We start from the raw sequence: 17,174 nt of genomic DNA, 5'->3' as shown, positions 1-17,174 counted from the left end.
ATGAGGGAGATGGTAGGGAGGGGAGAAGGGGGGGGTGATGAGGGAGGTGGTGGTAAGGAGGTGGGGTGAAGGGGGAGGGGAGGAGGTGGTAAGGAGGGGAGGGGGGGTGATGAGGGAGGTGGTGGTAAGGAGGGTGGGAGGGGTGAAGGGGGGGTGAAAGAGGTGGTGATAAGGAGGGAGGGGTGAAGGTGGGTGTGATGAGGAGATGGTAAGGAGGGAGGGGAGAAGGGGGGGGGGGCAGGAGGAGGTGGTAAGCAGGTAGAGGGGGGTTGATGAGGGCGGGAGGAGGTGGTAGAAAGAAGGGAGGAGGAGAGAAATGGCATAAAAAAAGGGAGGTAACAAGGGAGAGGGGGAGAAAGTGAACTTGGAGGAGAGGCGGTAGAGAGGGATGAACAAGTGAGAGACTATAGCGGTGGGGGAGAGAGAAAGCGGGGAGGACATGGAGATGTTACATAGAGGGAGAAAATGAGCTGGTAGTAGGGAGAGAGGAGGAGGAAGGAGGAGAGTAGTAACAGTTGGCCACTTAGCCATGGAGCCGAGGATGATATAGGACCAGAACCTAAATAAAAAAGGAGGATGAGTGGAGTGAGGAGGGGGAAGACACAGACTACAGAACGCACTGGTCTTAATTTAGAGGAAGAGGATTGGCATTAGCATCCATCCTGTCTTTGCATAGCATACGTCACCACAGTATAGTCCAACATTGTGTGCGTCGACACATTGAATGACCTCTCATCCCCAATACTAATAACTTTGATCTCTTCAGGAGTTTTTAAACTTTGTTTCCATTGAACATGCCATACAAATAAAGGCATTTTAATTAATTATATGAAGAGTGCCTTGGTCCTCCTTTCTTTTTGATGACCCTTCAGGATCTAATTGTGTTCCCCCAGGGTCTTGCATAGGAAACACAGGAGGGGGTGTGTGTGTGTGTGTGTACATACAAGGTCTGTGTTTTGGTGTTGGTGTGTATAGGTGTATGTAGGCTAGCTATGCATTTGAGTGCGTATGTGTGCGTATGTCATCACCACTTCTTCTAACCACCATCCCTCTGCCTCTGTCTCCAGGACGTGGAGCAGTACATGCTGCGGACGGGTACAGTCAACAGCATGGAGAGCTCCCATTCGCTGCCTTCCATGTCCATCAGCGCAAGCTCCCAGAGCAGCTCGGTCAACAGCCTGGCGGACGGTTCGGACGACAGCGGCGAGATGGCCATGATGCAGGAGGGCGAGCAAACAGTCACCTCCAACAGCTCAGTCCTGCACAAGCCCCTGGTCAGTTGGGACTTACCTTTTAGACATTAGTCACAGCAGTGTTTCCTTTAGACTATTTTTCCCAAGGCGGGGGGCATAAGATAAGAACCCCCCCAATTTGCCCAAAGCGTCACCCCAAGTCCTATTTCACAATTTTGTCACAGTATGTGACAAAATTGCTGTATGCTGTATGAGGGGGATAAACGGTTACTACACTGAACAAAAATATAAACGCAACATGTAAGGTGTCCATCAGGACAAAAAACGTATTTCTCTCAAATTCATTACACAGGTGCACCTTGTGCCGGGGACAATAAAAGGCCACTCTAAAATGTGCAGTTTTGTCACACAACCCAATGCCACAGATGTCTCAAGATGAGGGAGCGTGCAATTGGCATGCTGACTGCAGGAATGTCCACCAGAGCTGTTGAATGTTAATTTCTCTACTATAAGCCGGCTTCAACGTCATTTTAGAGAATTTGGCAGTACGTCCAACTGGCCTCACAACTGCAGACAACGTGTAACCACGCCAGCCCAGGACCTCCACATCCGGCTTCTTCACCAGCGGGATCGTTTGAGACCAGCCTCCTGGACAGCTAATGAAACTGTGGGTTTGCGCAATTAAATAGGTTTTGCACAAACTGTCAGAAACCGTCTCAGGGAAGCTTATTGCGTGCTCGTTGTCCTCACCAGGATCTTGACCTGACTGCAGTTCGCTGCATGAGGCAAATGGTGGTCACACCAGATACTGACTGGTTTTCTGATCCACGCCCCTTTTTGTTGCTCTGATTTTTTTAAAAACTGTAAATTTAAGGTTTTACCTCAATTTAGTTTACCACAGAAATGGCTCACTAGTGGCTAACTAGTTACTATTCCCCCACCCCCAGATCGATTCCACAATGCAACATATGATTTACACAGCAACGATTTGTCTCTCTCTGTACTTCAGAGCCATGACAACATCTATGACGACCCCTACCAGCCCGAGCTGGACGCCCAGCAGCAGCCCCCGTCGTCACGGGGTGAGGGAAGAGAAGGAGGCGGCGGCGGGGGAGGAATTGGCAGGCGGAGGGGACACCGCAGCCGAGACCACTTTGCCACCATCCGGACAGCATCGCTGGTGACCCGGCAGATCCAGGAGCACGAGCAGGGGTCGGCGCTGAGGGAGCAGATGTCCGGGTAGGAGAGCTTTTATGGAACGACCAATACAAAGAGCCCGTTTGGAATTAGAAGGCAAAGGATTGGGTAGTCCATAGAAATCAAGATAAGTACACTCCCCTCAATATGTATTTGGACAGTGAAGCTAAAATGTACAATTTGGCTCTATACTTCAGTATTGTAGATATGCTGTACCGTCATCTAATATGTAACATTCTATCTTCTTTTATTTGAGTGTATTTTCATACATATCTGTTTTACCGTTTAGAAATGAAAGCACTTTATGTATCTAGTCCCCCTCATTTTGGAGAAGTGATAAGTATTTGGACAAATTCACTTATAGTGTATAAAAGTAGTCAAAAGTTTAGTATTTGGTCCCATATTCCTTGCACGCAATGACTCTACAAACTTGTTGGATGCATTTGCAGTTTGTTTTGGATTATGTTTTGCCCAATAGGAACTAAATGGTGAATAATGTCTTGTGCCATTTTGGAAGAATAGAAGATGTTTCTGAACACTTCTACATTCATGTGGATGTTACCATGATTATGGGTAAACATGAATGAATTGTGAATAATGCTGAGTGAGAAGGTTACAGATGCACAAAGGTCATTCCCCCCCAAAATACTAACCTCAACTGTTATTGGTAATGGTGAGAGGTTAGCATGTTTTGTTGTAGCCTCTGTAACCCCACTCACTCATTATTATTCATGATTCATTCATGGTTTTTCTTAATCATGGCATTATCAGGATTAATTTAGAAGTGTTCAAAAACGTCTTATCTACTCACTTTAAAAAATATTACTCCAGTTATCATTCACCATTCAGTTAATATTGGGCAAAACATAACCCAAAACACAACCAAAACAAACTGCAAATTCATCCAATGTCACACGCTGGATGTAGTTGTGTACAAGTAATATGGTACCAACTACAAAACATTTGACTACTTTAATACCCTATAAGTGAATTTGCCCAAATACTTATGACTTCTTCACATGGGGGGACTAGATATATAAAGTGCTTACATTTCTGAACGGTACAGCGGATACGTTTAAATATACTCTCAAATAAACATTCTGTACTGTCGCCACATATGAAACTTAAACATTAAAATTAAACAATTTAGCTTCACTGTCCAAATACATAATAATAATAATAATAATATGCCATTTAGCAGACGCTTTTATCCAAAGCGACTTAGTCATGCGTGCATACATATGGAGAGGAGTGTACTTGTATAGTATTATTCAGAGGTACTCACTACTAGTGTTCTCACGATACTCGATACCAAAACAATCCCCCAAGGCAAAAAAATTAAGCGGAGAGCAGGACTGATTTTTCTGGTTTAACCCAAAATCCCACTTTTTAAAAATAGAAAAACAACAAAATTGATGTTCTAAGTCCACAACAACGCTTAAACCACATCGGGACCACTTTTGAGGTCTGGGAAAAATCTTAAAGTTAGTTTTTTTTGTGTAGTTACCCTTTAATTCAATTGGCATGCACTTAACACTTATTTGGTTAGCAATGTTTTATGTAGCGCACTTGGAGTTTGCAAAACAAATGGCCACTGAATTGATGCAAATAATCTTGAATCTGACAGGTAGGCTACTTTGTTGTTAGCTTTTAATTGAGAAGGATTTTGGGAAAGGCTTTTCATCTACCCGAAGACGGTTATAGCTAACGGCTACATAAAGTGGTAGACATACGCGTACCGCACACACACAGACGGGTGCATTCCCGTGCCGTTGCCTCTTCAGAAAGTTGCAGGGAATAAGAATCACTAATGCATTCTGTTCATGTCTTATGATAAACTTGGGCAAATGAATACATTCAAAGTTCAATACATTTAGTTTATTTCCAAATGTGAGACATTTGATAGAATAACAAAGTAACAGAACCGTTTTTCGTTTAGTATTGAAGAAGTACAGAAGTTTCGGTGTACCATGCAACACTATTTGCGACTTGATCTAGCCACGCTGTGACGCACAAAAGTGGATACCTAGCGGCCATAACTGGTTGAAATTATTTGTAAAAATCATTACAACGAAATGACAACATTAGGGTTGTAAACTGGTTGTATTGATGTCATTTCAACCAGCTTAACCCACTGGTAATAAATGTGCTAAATACTAATTTGTGGTTAGAAAGCAGTTAATGGAACTATATAAAAACGACCGGCACAGTTGGCTGTACTGGTTGTTGTCAAGGGCTGCCTAGTTATTGGTAAAAGATCTGATCTGATTGGTCAAAAGACCAATTAGTGGCAAAATATTAGAATAGGCTGCTTATGTAAATGCCCATTCCAGTTGGCTGTACTGGTTTTTGACATACTTTTCTCGTGTCAAATCCTCCTTTACCCCATCCCAGGTATAAGCGCATGCGGCGGCAGCACCAGAAGCAGCTGATGGGCCTGGAGAACAAGCTGAAGGCAGAGATGGATGAGCATCAGCTGAGGCTGGACAAGGAGTTGGAGAACCAGAGGAACAGCTTTGGAGGGGAGGGGGACAAGCTGAGCAAGAAGCACCAGGCTATCCTGGAGAAGGAGGTGAGGGAGGGATTGAGGGATGGGGAAGGAGGTAGGTGGGGACATCCTCAGCAAAAAGCACCAGGCAATCCTGGAGAAGGAGGTGAGGGAGGGATGGAGGGATGGGGAGGGAGGTAGGTGGGGACATCCTCAGCAGAAAGCACCAGGCAATCCTGGAGAAAGAGGATTGTGAGGGGATGGGGACAAACTGAGCAAGTAGCACCAAGCCATCCTGGAGAAAGAAGTGAGGGAGGGATAGGAAGGGAAGGAGGAGTTGGGAAGGTGGGGACAACCTTAGCAAGAAGCACCAGGTTGTAGAAAGAGGTAAAGGTGGGGGGGGGGTAGGGGGTAGACAGGAATGGAATGAGATGGAAGTAAACGTCAAAAGAAAAGAGGAGAGGGTATTGGCCACGGCGACAGGGTGCGGCTATCCCAGGATCTCAAGGTACATTTGTAGGCCAAAGTTTTAAGTAGATAGTCAAGCTGAATAGAAGGTCTAGATTTTTGGGGTTTAGCTCTATTCTTACCCAGCTTATGGCCTTGTGTGGTTGGTTTTCAGACCAAGGCAGCCCTGGCTGAGGAGAAGAAGTTCCAGCAGCACATCCTGGCCCAGCAGAAGAAGGAACTGACCAGCCTGCTGGAATCCCAGAAACGCCAGTACCGCGCACGCAAGGAGCAGCTCAAAGAGGTACAACCATACTGCAACTACACACCAACCATACTGCAATTACTCACCAACCAATAATCCATCTACTAGGGCTGCATGAAATGACCAAATATCGCAATTTGACATGCGATATGGATCAAATCACTTGGATAAACTGTCCATAACACATATGGAATCATATAGTAACCAAAAAAGTGTTAAACAAATCAAAACATATTTTATATTTGCGATTCTTCAAAGTAGCCACCCTTTGCCTTGATGACAGCTTTGCACACTCTTGGTATTCTCTCAACCAGCTTCATGAGGAATGCTTTTCCAACAGTCTTGAAGGAGTTCCCACATATGCTGAGCACTTGTTGGCAGCTTTTCCTTCACTCTGTGGTCCAACTCATCCCAAACCATCACAATTGAGTTGAGGTCGGGTGATTGTGGAGGCCAGGTCATCTGATGCAGCACTCCATCACTCTCCTTGGTCAAATAGCCCTTACACAGCCTGGAGGTGTGTTTTGGTTCATTGTCATGTTGAAAAACAATTGATAGTCCCACTAAGCGCAAACCAGTCCAACATTTCAAATTTGGACTAATCAGACCAAAGGACAGATTTCCACCGGTCTGATGTCCATTGCGCGTGTTTCTTGGCCCAAGCAAGTCTCTTCTTCTTATTGGTGTCCTTTAGTAGTGTTTTCTTTGCAGCAATTCGACCATGAATGCCTGATTCACGCAGTCTCTTCTGGACAGTTGATGTTGAGATGTGTCTGTTAATTGAACTCTGTGAAGCATTTATTTGGGCTGCAATCTGAGGTGCAGCTAACTCTAATTAACTTATCCTCTGCAGCAGAGGTAACTCTGGGTCTTCCTTTCCTGTGGCGGTCCTCATGAGAGCCAGTTTCATCATAGTGCTTGGTTTTTGCGACTGCACTTCAAGAAACTTGAATTTTCCGTATTGACTGACCTTCATGTCTTAAAGTAATGATGGACTACAAATTCTACAAATTAACTTTTAACAAGGCACACCTGTTAATTGAAATGCATTCCAGGTGACTACCTCATGAAGCTGGTTGAGAGAATGCCAAGAGAGTGCAAAGCTGTCATCAAAGTGAATGGTGGCTACTTTGAAGAATCTCAAATATTATTTGTTTAACACTTTTTTTTGGTTACTACATGATTCAATATGTGTTATTTCATAGTTTTGATGTCTTCACTATTATTCTGCAATGTAGAAAATGAAATAAAGAAAAACCCTTGAATGAGTAGGTGTGTCCAAACTTTTGACTAGTACTGTATATACACAAAACTAAATAAATAAATATCACAACATACTATCCCTTCTCTCCCACACCCTCTCATATCCCTTGTTGGCCAAGATTCTTACTCCTGAAAAAAAGGAAATTTAAAGGCTGCCATCTCAAGAAAATGTTATCAGGACAACCTCTGTGTATTACATTTTTTCGAGGTGTAGAAAATACAGATCTTTCAACCAGGCTGATACAGTGGGAGGTTTGGAGGATTTCCAATTAAGCAAGATCTGCTGGCGGGCTATGAGGGACGCAAACGCTACAACATCTGCTTTACTTTGAGTGAAACTAGGCAACAAAGATGGAACTCCAAATATAGCTATCAAAGGACAAGGTTGCAGGTCTATATCTAGAATTTTAGAGAGAGTATTAAAAAAGGATGACCAAGACAGTTTAGAAAATGAATAAAACATATGGGTGTGGTCTGCCGGATTGATTGAACATCTATCACGTGTCATTTGTGTCCGGGAGGAATTTTCTTTGGTGTACTGAATTCTGTGCAAGACCTTGAACTGAATTAAACTTAACCGAGCACATGAGGATGTGGAGTTAACCCTAAGAAGGGCCTCCTCCCACCAGTCATCTGTAAATTCAAGTTCACTACTCCAGTCTGTCTTGATTTTGTTTATTGGAAAGAGAAAGCATAATGTCATATAATCTAGAAATCAGACCCTGCCAAATCCACGGCAGGGACAAAATCTCTTCTAGCAACATCTTGGGAGGTAGTTGAGGAAAGGTAGGAAAATGAGAGCGAACAAAGTTACGGGCTTGAAAATAGTGGAAAAGATTAGAATGAGCCAGATTACATTTAGCTACGAGATCATTAAAACTGTCAAACTTCCCATCTAAAAATACATATTTGAAACATACCAAAGCTCTCTTACGCCACAAAACAAAAGCCTGGTCGAGTTTGGAGGGTAAAAATAGGTAGTTGTTACAAATAGGGTTTAGAAGAGAAGGAGCAAAAAGTCTAAAATGTTGACAACTGTCTCCAGATCTTGAAAGTAGAGAGCACAATGGGGTTTCCAGTATACTTTGAAGGACACAAGGACAGTGGGGCACAAGAGCAGAAATGGAGGATGATTGGCAGGAGTGTGCTTCTAATGAGCACCAGTTGGTACTCGGAGCATTACACCAGACCATAAACTTTTGAATATTGGCTGCCCAACAGTAAAGCGCCAATCCTCCATCTTGTCTCCTTCTTTTAAGTATTGCTCTACGTATCCTAGGTGATTTTCCTGCCCAGATAAAATGACTGATGAGCCTATCCAACTTGGTAAAAATGATTTCGGCAGAAAGATCGGAAGACATTGAAAAAGGTACAGAAACCTAGGTAAAATTTTAATTTTAACAGATTGGATTATTCCAGCTAAGGAGAGAGGCAGACTATCCCAGCGTTGTATGTCTGCTTTAACTCGTGTGACTAGACTTGCAAAGTTAGTTTTATGGAGGTTAGCCAGAGAATGTGTTATATTCACACCTAAATAGGAAAAATCAAAGGCAGGGCTCCAGGGGGAATTAGCTTGGCAGCGGGGTTGATTGGAAAACATTCACTTTTCTGAATGTTCAATTTGTAACCTAAGAATGATCCAAATGTGTTTAAAATATGCAGTATGTTATCGACAGAGTTCACAGGGTTAGTGATATATAATAGTAGATCATCTGCATACAGTGACACTTTGTGTTCTTCACCAGCTCTGTGAATGATCATTTTAAGGCCATGGAAAGCGGTTCTAGCGCAAGTGCAAAAAGGAGCGGGGACATGAGACACCCTTGACTGGTCCCTCTGGAGAGGGGGAAGTATTTTGAGAGTTGGTGTGTACGCTAGCCGTAGGAGCAGAATAGAGCATGAGATGAAATTGGACCCAAAACCAAATCTTCCCAAAATCGTAAATAAATAATCCCACTCCACCCGGTCGAAAGCCTTCTCCGCATCAAGAGAAACAACAATTTTGGGGTCTGGAGAGACAGGAGGAGAGAGTATGATGTTCAAAAGACTGCGTACATTGGAAAACAGTTGTCGCCCTTTGATGAAACCTGTTTGATCATCAGATATGACATCCTGAAGGCAGGGTTCCAATCCGCATGGTAGAACCTTAGCTAATAGTTTAACATCAGCGTTCAAAAGTGAAATGGGCCAATATCCACCACATTCTGCCAGATCTTTATCTTTCTTGAGTATAAGTGAGATGGAGGCTTGAGTTAGCGTCGGGGGGAGAGAGCCCTGTGATAACAAGTCGGTGAACATATCTAATAGTAATGAGGTGAGTTGATCTGACCATTTTTTATAAAAATCGACAGGGAAGCCATCAGGGCCTGGGGCCTTGCCACTTTGCATTAACTTTAGACCCTTTGTTATCTCATCTAGATGCAGAGGGTTATCCAGAACTTTACTCATGTCCATATCAATGGATGGAATATCCAAGTTTATCTAAAAAGTAGTCCATAGCTGTTTTATCTGATGGGGGTTCGGATTTGTAGAGGTTAGAATAAAATGACACAAGTTGAATTAATATTAGAGGGATCACTTGTAAGACTATGGGAAGAGTCATATACCTTAGAGATGAGATGCTGACTGGCGTTGTAAGTTGGCGTGCCAAAAGGCGGCTGGCCTTGTCACCATATTCGTAGTACGTCCCCTTTGTTCGTTGCAACAGAAACTCTGCTTTGTCAGTGGAAAGCAGATTAAATTGAGTTTGAAGTTTCAGCCTCTGCGTATAATTCATGGGATGGTGAAGTTGAATATTGGCGGTCTATTTCCAGGATTGAGTCCACAAGTTCTTGACGTTTCAGTTTTCTTTGTTTGACATAATGAGCATTGTAAGAAATTATTTCCCCATAATACAACTTTGAAAGTCTCCCAAAGAAGAGAGGGGGAGGTGTTGTCATTTTTATTAGTTTGAATTAATACATCTGTTGGTTGAAATAAAGTCACAGAATTCTTTGTTAGACAATAGGGCCGTGTTAAATCTCCAATTCAACTGTTTTTTTGCGTTCGGAGAAAGAGCTAAGTCCAGAATGTGAGGGGAATGGTCCGAAATTACTATAGCAGAATATTCTGTTGTTTTAACTGAGGGAGAAGGGCTCTATCTAACCGTAGTGCAACTGCTTACCAACCAAACCGTAGCCATACTGTAACAATTCACCAACCATACTGCAACCAAACCAGCAATTACTCGCCTACCATACCGCAACCCCTAACAAACCACACCACAGCCATACTGCAACTACTGACCAACCATACTGTAATTACTCACTAACCACATTGTAGCCATGATGTAACTACTCACCAACCATACTGTAATTACTCACCAATCATACTGCAACCACTCATAGCTGAGAAGTACAGCTACTCACCCAAATCATCTGACTGTTAACAATGGCCGTTAACAAAGATACAGCCATATACCAACCACGCAGCAACCATTATTAACCCCTGCCAAAACGCATGCCACCACTATACCTTAATCACAAGCTATTATATTGACCTATCAAGTGGTGGTGTCACGCTCTGACCCTTCCTCCTGCTGTATTTCCCAGGAACTGAACGAGAACCAGTTGACCCCCAAGCGGGAGAAGCAGGAGTGGCTGGTGCATCAGAAGGAGTGTCTCCAGCAGCTGCAGGCGGAAGAGGAGGCGGGGCTCCTGCGCCGCCAGAGGCAGTACTACGAGTTGCAGTGTCGCCAGTACAAGAGGAAGATGCTGCTGGCGCGCCACAACCTGGAGCAGGACCTACTCCGAGAGGTATAGTACTTCAACAGTACCCATAACAAATAAATATTTCAGGTGACCTAGCAATAGAGCTGTTTCAGAGTTCCACAAGGCTCTGGTCTCGGACTACTACTCTTCTCATTATATAATATATATAAGGGTTAAAGTTCTCCGTCACTGCGACTGATTTTTTTTAGTTGATTAGATAGATTTTTTTATTAGATTTTTTTTCAATGTTGAAAAGGACTGGAATTGGTCAAACGCGCTGTTTAATACATGTACAAAATGATCCTCTGTCCCTAAAAGCATGATGGTCATAACCTCGGTTTCATGTAAAAAAAAGTTAACTTGGCCCCAGACAATCGATATGAGATCGACTTAAGTTTCAGTCATGGGATTTGTTTTTTCTTTAACCCCGATATAATGCTACCTCTGTGATGTTATATAGTACAGCACTAATGCCTAATACCCCAACAGGCAAAAATGACATATTTGGGTTGTTATCTGGTCAGATTCTCTCCATATGTCTTTCTCTACCCTCATCCATTTCTCTCTCCTTTCTTCCTTCTCCATCCAGGACCTGAACAAGAAGCAGACGCTGAAGGACCTGGAGTGCGCAATGCTGCTGCGCCACCACGAGTCCACCCAGGAGATGGAGTTCCGGCAGCTGGGCTCGGTGCAGCGCACGCGGGCCGACCTGATCCGCACCCAGCACCAGACGGAGCTCACCAATCAGATGGAGTACAACAAGCGACGCGAGCAGGAGCTGAGGCAGAAGCACGCCGTGGAGGTCCGCCAGCAGCCCAAAAGCCTCAAAGTGAGTGAGAGCGAGACCCCCAGTACCCAGAACCAGCCACCTCCAGAGGAGGAGGACAGGGGGGACGAGGGCCAGGAGACAGGGGGGCAAAGGGGAGCCCAGGCTGGGGCTGAGGGGGTGGAAGAGGTGGGAGTATGTGAAACCAAAGAGGAAATGAAGGAGGGAAACGAAGCAGAGGTTAGGAAAGGTTTTGAAGGAGGGATTGAAAAGGTGGTGAGAGACCAAAGTGGAGATGGAGAGATTGAGAAGGGAGAAGAGGAGGAGGTGGGGGATGAGGTTTGCTCCAGTGTAGAAACAAAGGTTGAAGTAGAGGAGGAGGAGAAGAGCGAGAAAAGCGAATATGACGAGGGTCAAGAAGTTGAGGAGTGGAAAGCGGGGGAGGGAGAAGGAGAGCTAAGGCAGGTGGAGGGAGTGCAGTGGGGGGAGAGGGATGAGGAAGACGAAGCGAGATACGTTCTCGATGATGACGATGAGGAGGAGGATAGGGGCGTGGCAGACGGCTGTCCGTCTGAGCATTTCTCCTCCCCATCCCTGGAACGGAAGCGTGTCCGCGAGCAGCGCAAGGCGGACGAACTCTCTGAGTTCTACTTCCCCGACACCCTTGAGGAACTCGAGCCTCTTCACCTCTCTGCCCCTCCCCCTTCTCCGCCCCCCGTCCCCTCTTCCTTTCCCTCCCTCTTCTCTCATTCCATCTGCCTCCTCCTCTCTCTCTCTGCCGCCGTCCAGCCCTCCAACCTCACCTTCCTCCTACTCTCAGTCTTCCTCCTCTCCCTTCGTCGCTCTCCCCCTCTCCCCTCGCTGGCCTCCCTCCTCCTCTCGGGCGAGCTCGCCCTCCTCGCCCTCTTCTTCTCCTACCTCTTCCTCCGCTCCTGCTGCTCCCTCTCTCTCTCCACCTACCTGTCCCTCACTCTGTGGGCATGCGGCCTCTTCAGCCTGGGCCTCTCGCTGAGCCTGGGTCTCTATTACGTCCCCGTGGCCCTGATCTCTGCCTCCTTCCTCAGCTCGCCGTCCCTCTTCCTCTCCCTCTACCTTGTGGTGGTGCTGGTGGTGCGGCCGGCACGCGTCTTCCTACAAAACGCCCCCCGTAAACTCAACCGTCTGTGGATGAGGTTCCTCTTTCGCCTCCCCCGCCCACTCTTCAACATCTGCCAGTCTCTCTTTGGGGGCCTGGCGGAGCGCAGCCTCTATGACATGTTCCCCAAGGCCGGGCGCAACTGGGGCGGGCGCCAGTCCAAAATCCCTGTGCCCCTAAAGAGCCTGCCCTTAGAGCGCCTGGCGGGCAGGGGCCACGATGGCTCGCCCCTTGCCACGTGCCTCCTCTGGGTCAGGCGTTTTGTCAGACGGCCCCTAGGGGTCCTCGCCGACCTGGCCAACTCGGTCGTGCTAAGGCTAGCTAGCAGGGTCCTTAAAGAGCTGCCCCCGGAGTGCCTGAGCAGACTTCGTACATTCGGTCTGCTGAGAGTGGAGAAACCTAGCAGGCTGCCCAGGCTACTGCCTAGGGAGATCAGAGAGCAGAAACAGAAGGAGAGGAGGAAGAGCGAGAGGGAGAGGCAAAGAAGGGAGGAGAGAGAGTGTATTTTCAGAGATGAGGGAAGGTGGGAATGCGGGTTGAGACGAACATCATCTGGGCGGAGTGTGAGGGGTAAAGTGCGACCATGGAGATAGTAAGAGAGGGAGAGAGTTAGGGAGTTGGATAGTGTGTGTGCATTCCATCGATCACTGTCTGACCATCATGTGCGTTTGTTTCCTGACTCGCACGGTTTTGGGGTCCATTTTCAACCCTCCCAAAGATAGGTATACCTATGATGCACACAACCTAACACTGTGTTGCATTGACTGGAATGTAATTGGCAGTTTTAATGTACTGTATTGCCAAAAGCATCCAGCAACTCCTGTCATGTCACTGTCTTATACCCCATTGAAGTTTCACCGTTTGTCACTCACTATTGTGCTTTTTGTAAAAGTTTAAATGTTTTCTTTATTTTGTTCTTAATTCGTAAGACAATATGTTTATGGTTATTGCTGAGACCATGTTTGTGCAATCTATTCTTGTGTTTTTATGGACTTTTTAAGATTTCAAGTCTTTTTAGTGCACTGTTCACGCACATTGAATTTGTCAGTGGATAGTGGTTATCATCAATGGCCACTATTGATAGATATTATTGGCTGTGGATTGTCCACAAATCAAGCATTTCAACCCATTTATAATCCTAAATGACTGTGAAAGTAGAAGTAGGCCTACATCTGGATAATTTCACATAACCGCCCCCATAAAACACTACTAGGTCATTAATATAGTGCAATAAATATTCAACCACGCAGAAACTTCCAGAACAAGGTTGCTTCAATCCACAAAGCGAACTGTAATACATTAATGTTATGTACAAGCTTACATACATAATGTGTTTAATACGTAAAACTTGACGAATACGCTAAACTGTGAAATAATTTCCCAAAATGTGTTTTTGTTCTTAAAATCCAGTACTGTACCTCTATCAGTCATCCGAATATAGGATACAATATTCAATATTATTATACCCAATTATCAGTTAGCCAATGTTTTGAGATATTGTATTTGGCCGGGTCGACTTTGGCTGTCAATTTAGTGAGATATATTAGATATTTAGTTAGTATTTCTCATTGAGAAGAGTTGATAGTTTGATAGTAAGACCCCAAACGTGAACACGTAGAGAGCAGTGGAAGCTGGTGAAATGGTTATTACCGTTATTACAGAGTTATTACATTTCAGCGTCTAATTAAGTAGATTGATTATTCATTATTGTGCTATTGGCAATAATCTTATATAACGAATGATTTACCATGTAAACATTGTTTTTCTCATTCTCCTAAATTAAGATACAGCGGTTGTCTGAATGACTGTTCTGTTATACAGCCAGAGAGGTTAGGCTACCTCCATATCTGCAAAAAAAAGTATTATATCGTTTTTGTTCATTTTAGGACTATACCTTTTTAATATTATTTTATTGCTGTTTAATTGGGATATTGGTTAAAATGTGTTTTAAAGCCATAAAGACTTAAGTCCAAAGGTTGAGGGAACCACTGAATGTGAGAGAAATGCAATACTCAACGAAGAAATTGACAATCGTTCAAATTGGTCAAAGGGTTTTAACTAGTCTAAAACGATGCAAACATATTTCTTCCAAAAAGAGCTGAAAATTGACTGGCCCCTCCCTCGACTTTGAATACTAGTCAGTTTGTCACGCAAATTATATTGAATTATGTTATGTATCCAATGATAGATATATATATATATATATATATATATATATATATATATATATATATATATATATATATATATATATATATATATATATATATATATATATATATATATATATATATATATATATATATATATATATCAAGTGAATGTTGATATAGATCTATCTTATCTATATACACAAAATATACAAAGTATGTGGACACCCCTTCAAATGAGTGGATTCGGCTATTTCAGCCACACCCATTGCTGACAGATTTATAAAATCGAGCACACAGCCATGCAATCTCCATAGACAAACATTGGTAGTAGAATGGCCTTAGAGCTCAGTGACTTTCATCGTGGCACCGTCATAGGATGCCACCTTTCAAACCATTCAACATGTAGCGTTAAGATTTCCCTTCACTGGAACTAAGGGGCCTAGCCCGAACCATGAAAAACAGCCCCAGACCATTATTCCGCCTCCATCACACTTTACAGTTGGCACTATGCATTGGGTCAGGTAGCGTTCTCCTGGCATCCGCCAAACCCAGATTCGTCCGTCGGACTGCCAGATGGTGAAGCGTGATTAATCACTCCAGAGAATGCGTTTCCACTGCTCCAGAGTCCAATGGAAGGGGTGTCCACATACAAAAAAAGTATTATTATACTTAACTACATTGAATTGATTGCTTGGTCACCCGTCCATTGAGTTGCAACCGGTTGTTTAAATGGGCAGTTGGCTATTGAAGAAGAGCCAGGGTAGATGGAGGGCTAATTTAGAAGGATACAAATTTCAGTAAAAATGTTTGCAAAGAAGAGATTCTTAATTAAAATATATCTATCTACCTGGGAGGTCAGGGGAAATGTACTTTGAAGTGCAGGAATACTACTTTAAATGCAGGTCACCCAGAAAATAGTCCCCTGCATTTTACAGGTGAGCCATTGAGGTGGAAGGGTATTATTGAGTGTGACGCGGCAGGAGGCACACTCCCCCTCTCCTGCACTGTATTCTAACACAAAGAAAACTAGGGTGTTGCTTTCTGGATGACTTGCATTGGAGGGAGAGTTGGCGAATCCCTAATCCCCTTTTTGAAGGGTGATGTATATTACATTGTATTCTGGCTTTAAAAATAGGCATATCTTGTGTGCAGTTTTTCACCCCTTGTTATTTTGTGAATGTAATTTATGGTTTCAAATTATTTCTGTGTCAGTATATTTGTCTTATTTTTGTATGTTTACTTTTGTTCTATGTTTGTGTGTTAGAATTTCCAGAGTTTATTTGAATATTGAATATATGCAGTATTTATAAGGTTAGTACTGCATTCTGTGTGTTGGGCCAGTAACCGAAAGAACGCTGGTTCAAATCCCTGAGCCGACAAGGTGAAAAATCTGTCTGTGCCGTTGAGCAAGGCACTTAACCCTAATTGCTCCTGTAAGTCGCTCTGGATAAGAACGTCTGCTAGATGACAAAAATGTAAATGTGTTCGGCAGCCATTTTTTGTTTGCATTTCATCCTTATTGTGAGTGCATGAGTGGTGTATTGTATGTGTGTAAGTATACGCAGCATTTTGGCATATTTACAGGGGTTTTATCTCCACACAGAAATAAATTATTATTTTGTTAATCATTTTGTCTTGTTCATTTTTATGATTTACATCTTTGTTTTCATTATTTCCTTATTGTTATCATTTACCATCATTTCCATATCTTTATTTATTCATTCAATCAGTTCATCAGTCTTTTACCAAACATGGAGAAAAATAGTTGAACCTAAGTTAAGTATTCCGGATTTACATTCATCCTCACTCATTTTGTCATCACATAACTTTTATTTTTGTCATCCTCTGTTCTCCCTGTCCCTGCATCCACCTCCAACATGAATAAAATAAGTCAAATTTTGTTTTGGCACGGAACACCTTGTAGAGCTGGGACGATAAACTGAAAATTATCGACACCGACCATATCGATCACTTATCGCAGGCATTTTGCTGATATCGTTCATTACGATAAGTTGCCTATATTAGAGAAATGTGATTTGAAATGAAATACGTTTGCTATTATGGGTGATTGTTAATGGGAAAATGGATTGCTACAACCATCAAACTAGTAGTTGAAAGGATCTTTTATTTTAATTGTTTTACTCTGGTGCACATTGTTATAAACGTATGGTTCTATTTATCATTATCGCATCAATTCAGGCAATTTATTACGATATGGATTTTTGTCCATATTGCCCAGCTCTAACACCATGGCTACGTCCCAGTTATCTCTCCTCTCTTCCAAAGTGTAGATGTAAATTACTAGTATAAGAAATATGGTGGAAATGCCCTTGATCCCATGCCACCCTGCAATCCAATGCGTTTAGATTTGTGGGAAGTAGTGAACGAGTGTACACTTCAGGAGAAAGGAGATATTATTGGGACGCACCCAGTATATCTGAATTCCAAATCGACCCTAGCCTTTACACCCTAGGTTTAGGCACCCATTTAGATCTGAGAGGATTGGATAGATGTAAGC

General features: G+C 43.5%; 1 protein-coding gene across 3 annotated transcripts in view; it reads left to right on the top strand.

Annotated features, from left to right (window-relative positions):
* The window catches only part of taok2b (TAO kinase 2b), a gene marked incomplete at its 3' end in the record, with an annotated part of 55,827 nt that overhangs the window by 24,955 nt on the left and 13,698 nt on the right, over positions 1 to 17,174 (top strand). For 2 of the 3 annotated variants that reach the window (XM_084163405.1, XM_084163407.1), the window contains 6 exons: positions 1,068 to 1,274; positions 2,203 to 2,432; positions 4,785 to 4,962; positions 5,501 to 5,629; positions 10,444 to 10,647; positions 11,192 to 14,348. In XM_084163405.1, coding sequence (XP_084019531.1) covers positions 1,068 to 1,274; positions 2,203 to 2,432; positions 4,785 to 4,962; positions 5,501 to 5,629; positions 10,444 to 10,647; positions 11,192 to 13,096 — 2,853 coding nt within the window. Of the gene's footprint in view, positions 1 to 1,067; positions 1,275 to 2,202; positions 2,433 to 4,784; positions 4,963 to 5,500; positions 5,630 to 10,443; positions 10,648 to 11,191; positions 14,349 to 17,174 lie in introns of those variants that run through there. The other variant, XM_084163406.1, reaches the window with a different exon arrangement.

This window comes from Coregonus lavaretus (genome assembly GCF_964263955.1).
Source record: "Coregonus lavaretus genome assembly, chromosome: 1".
NCBI classification, from domain to species: domain Eukaryota; kingdom Metazoa; phylum Chordata; class Actinopteri; order Salmoniformes; family Salmonidae; genus Coregonus; species Coregonus lavaretus.
The sequence above is the reverse complement of the archived record's forward strand: the minus strand, read 5'-3'. Positions and strand labels throughout refer to the sequence as shown.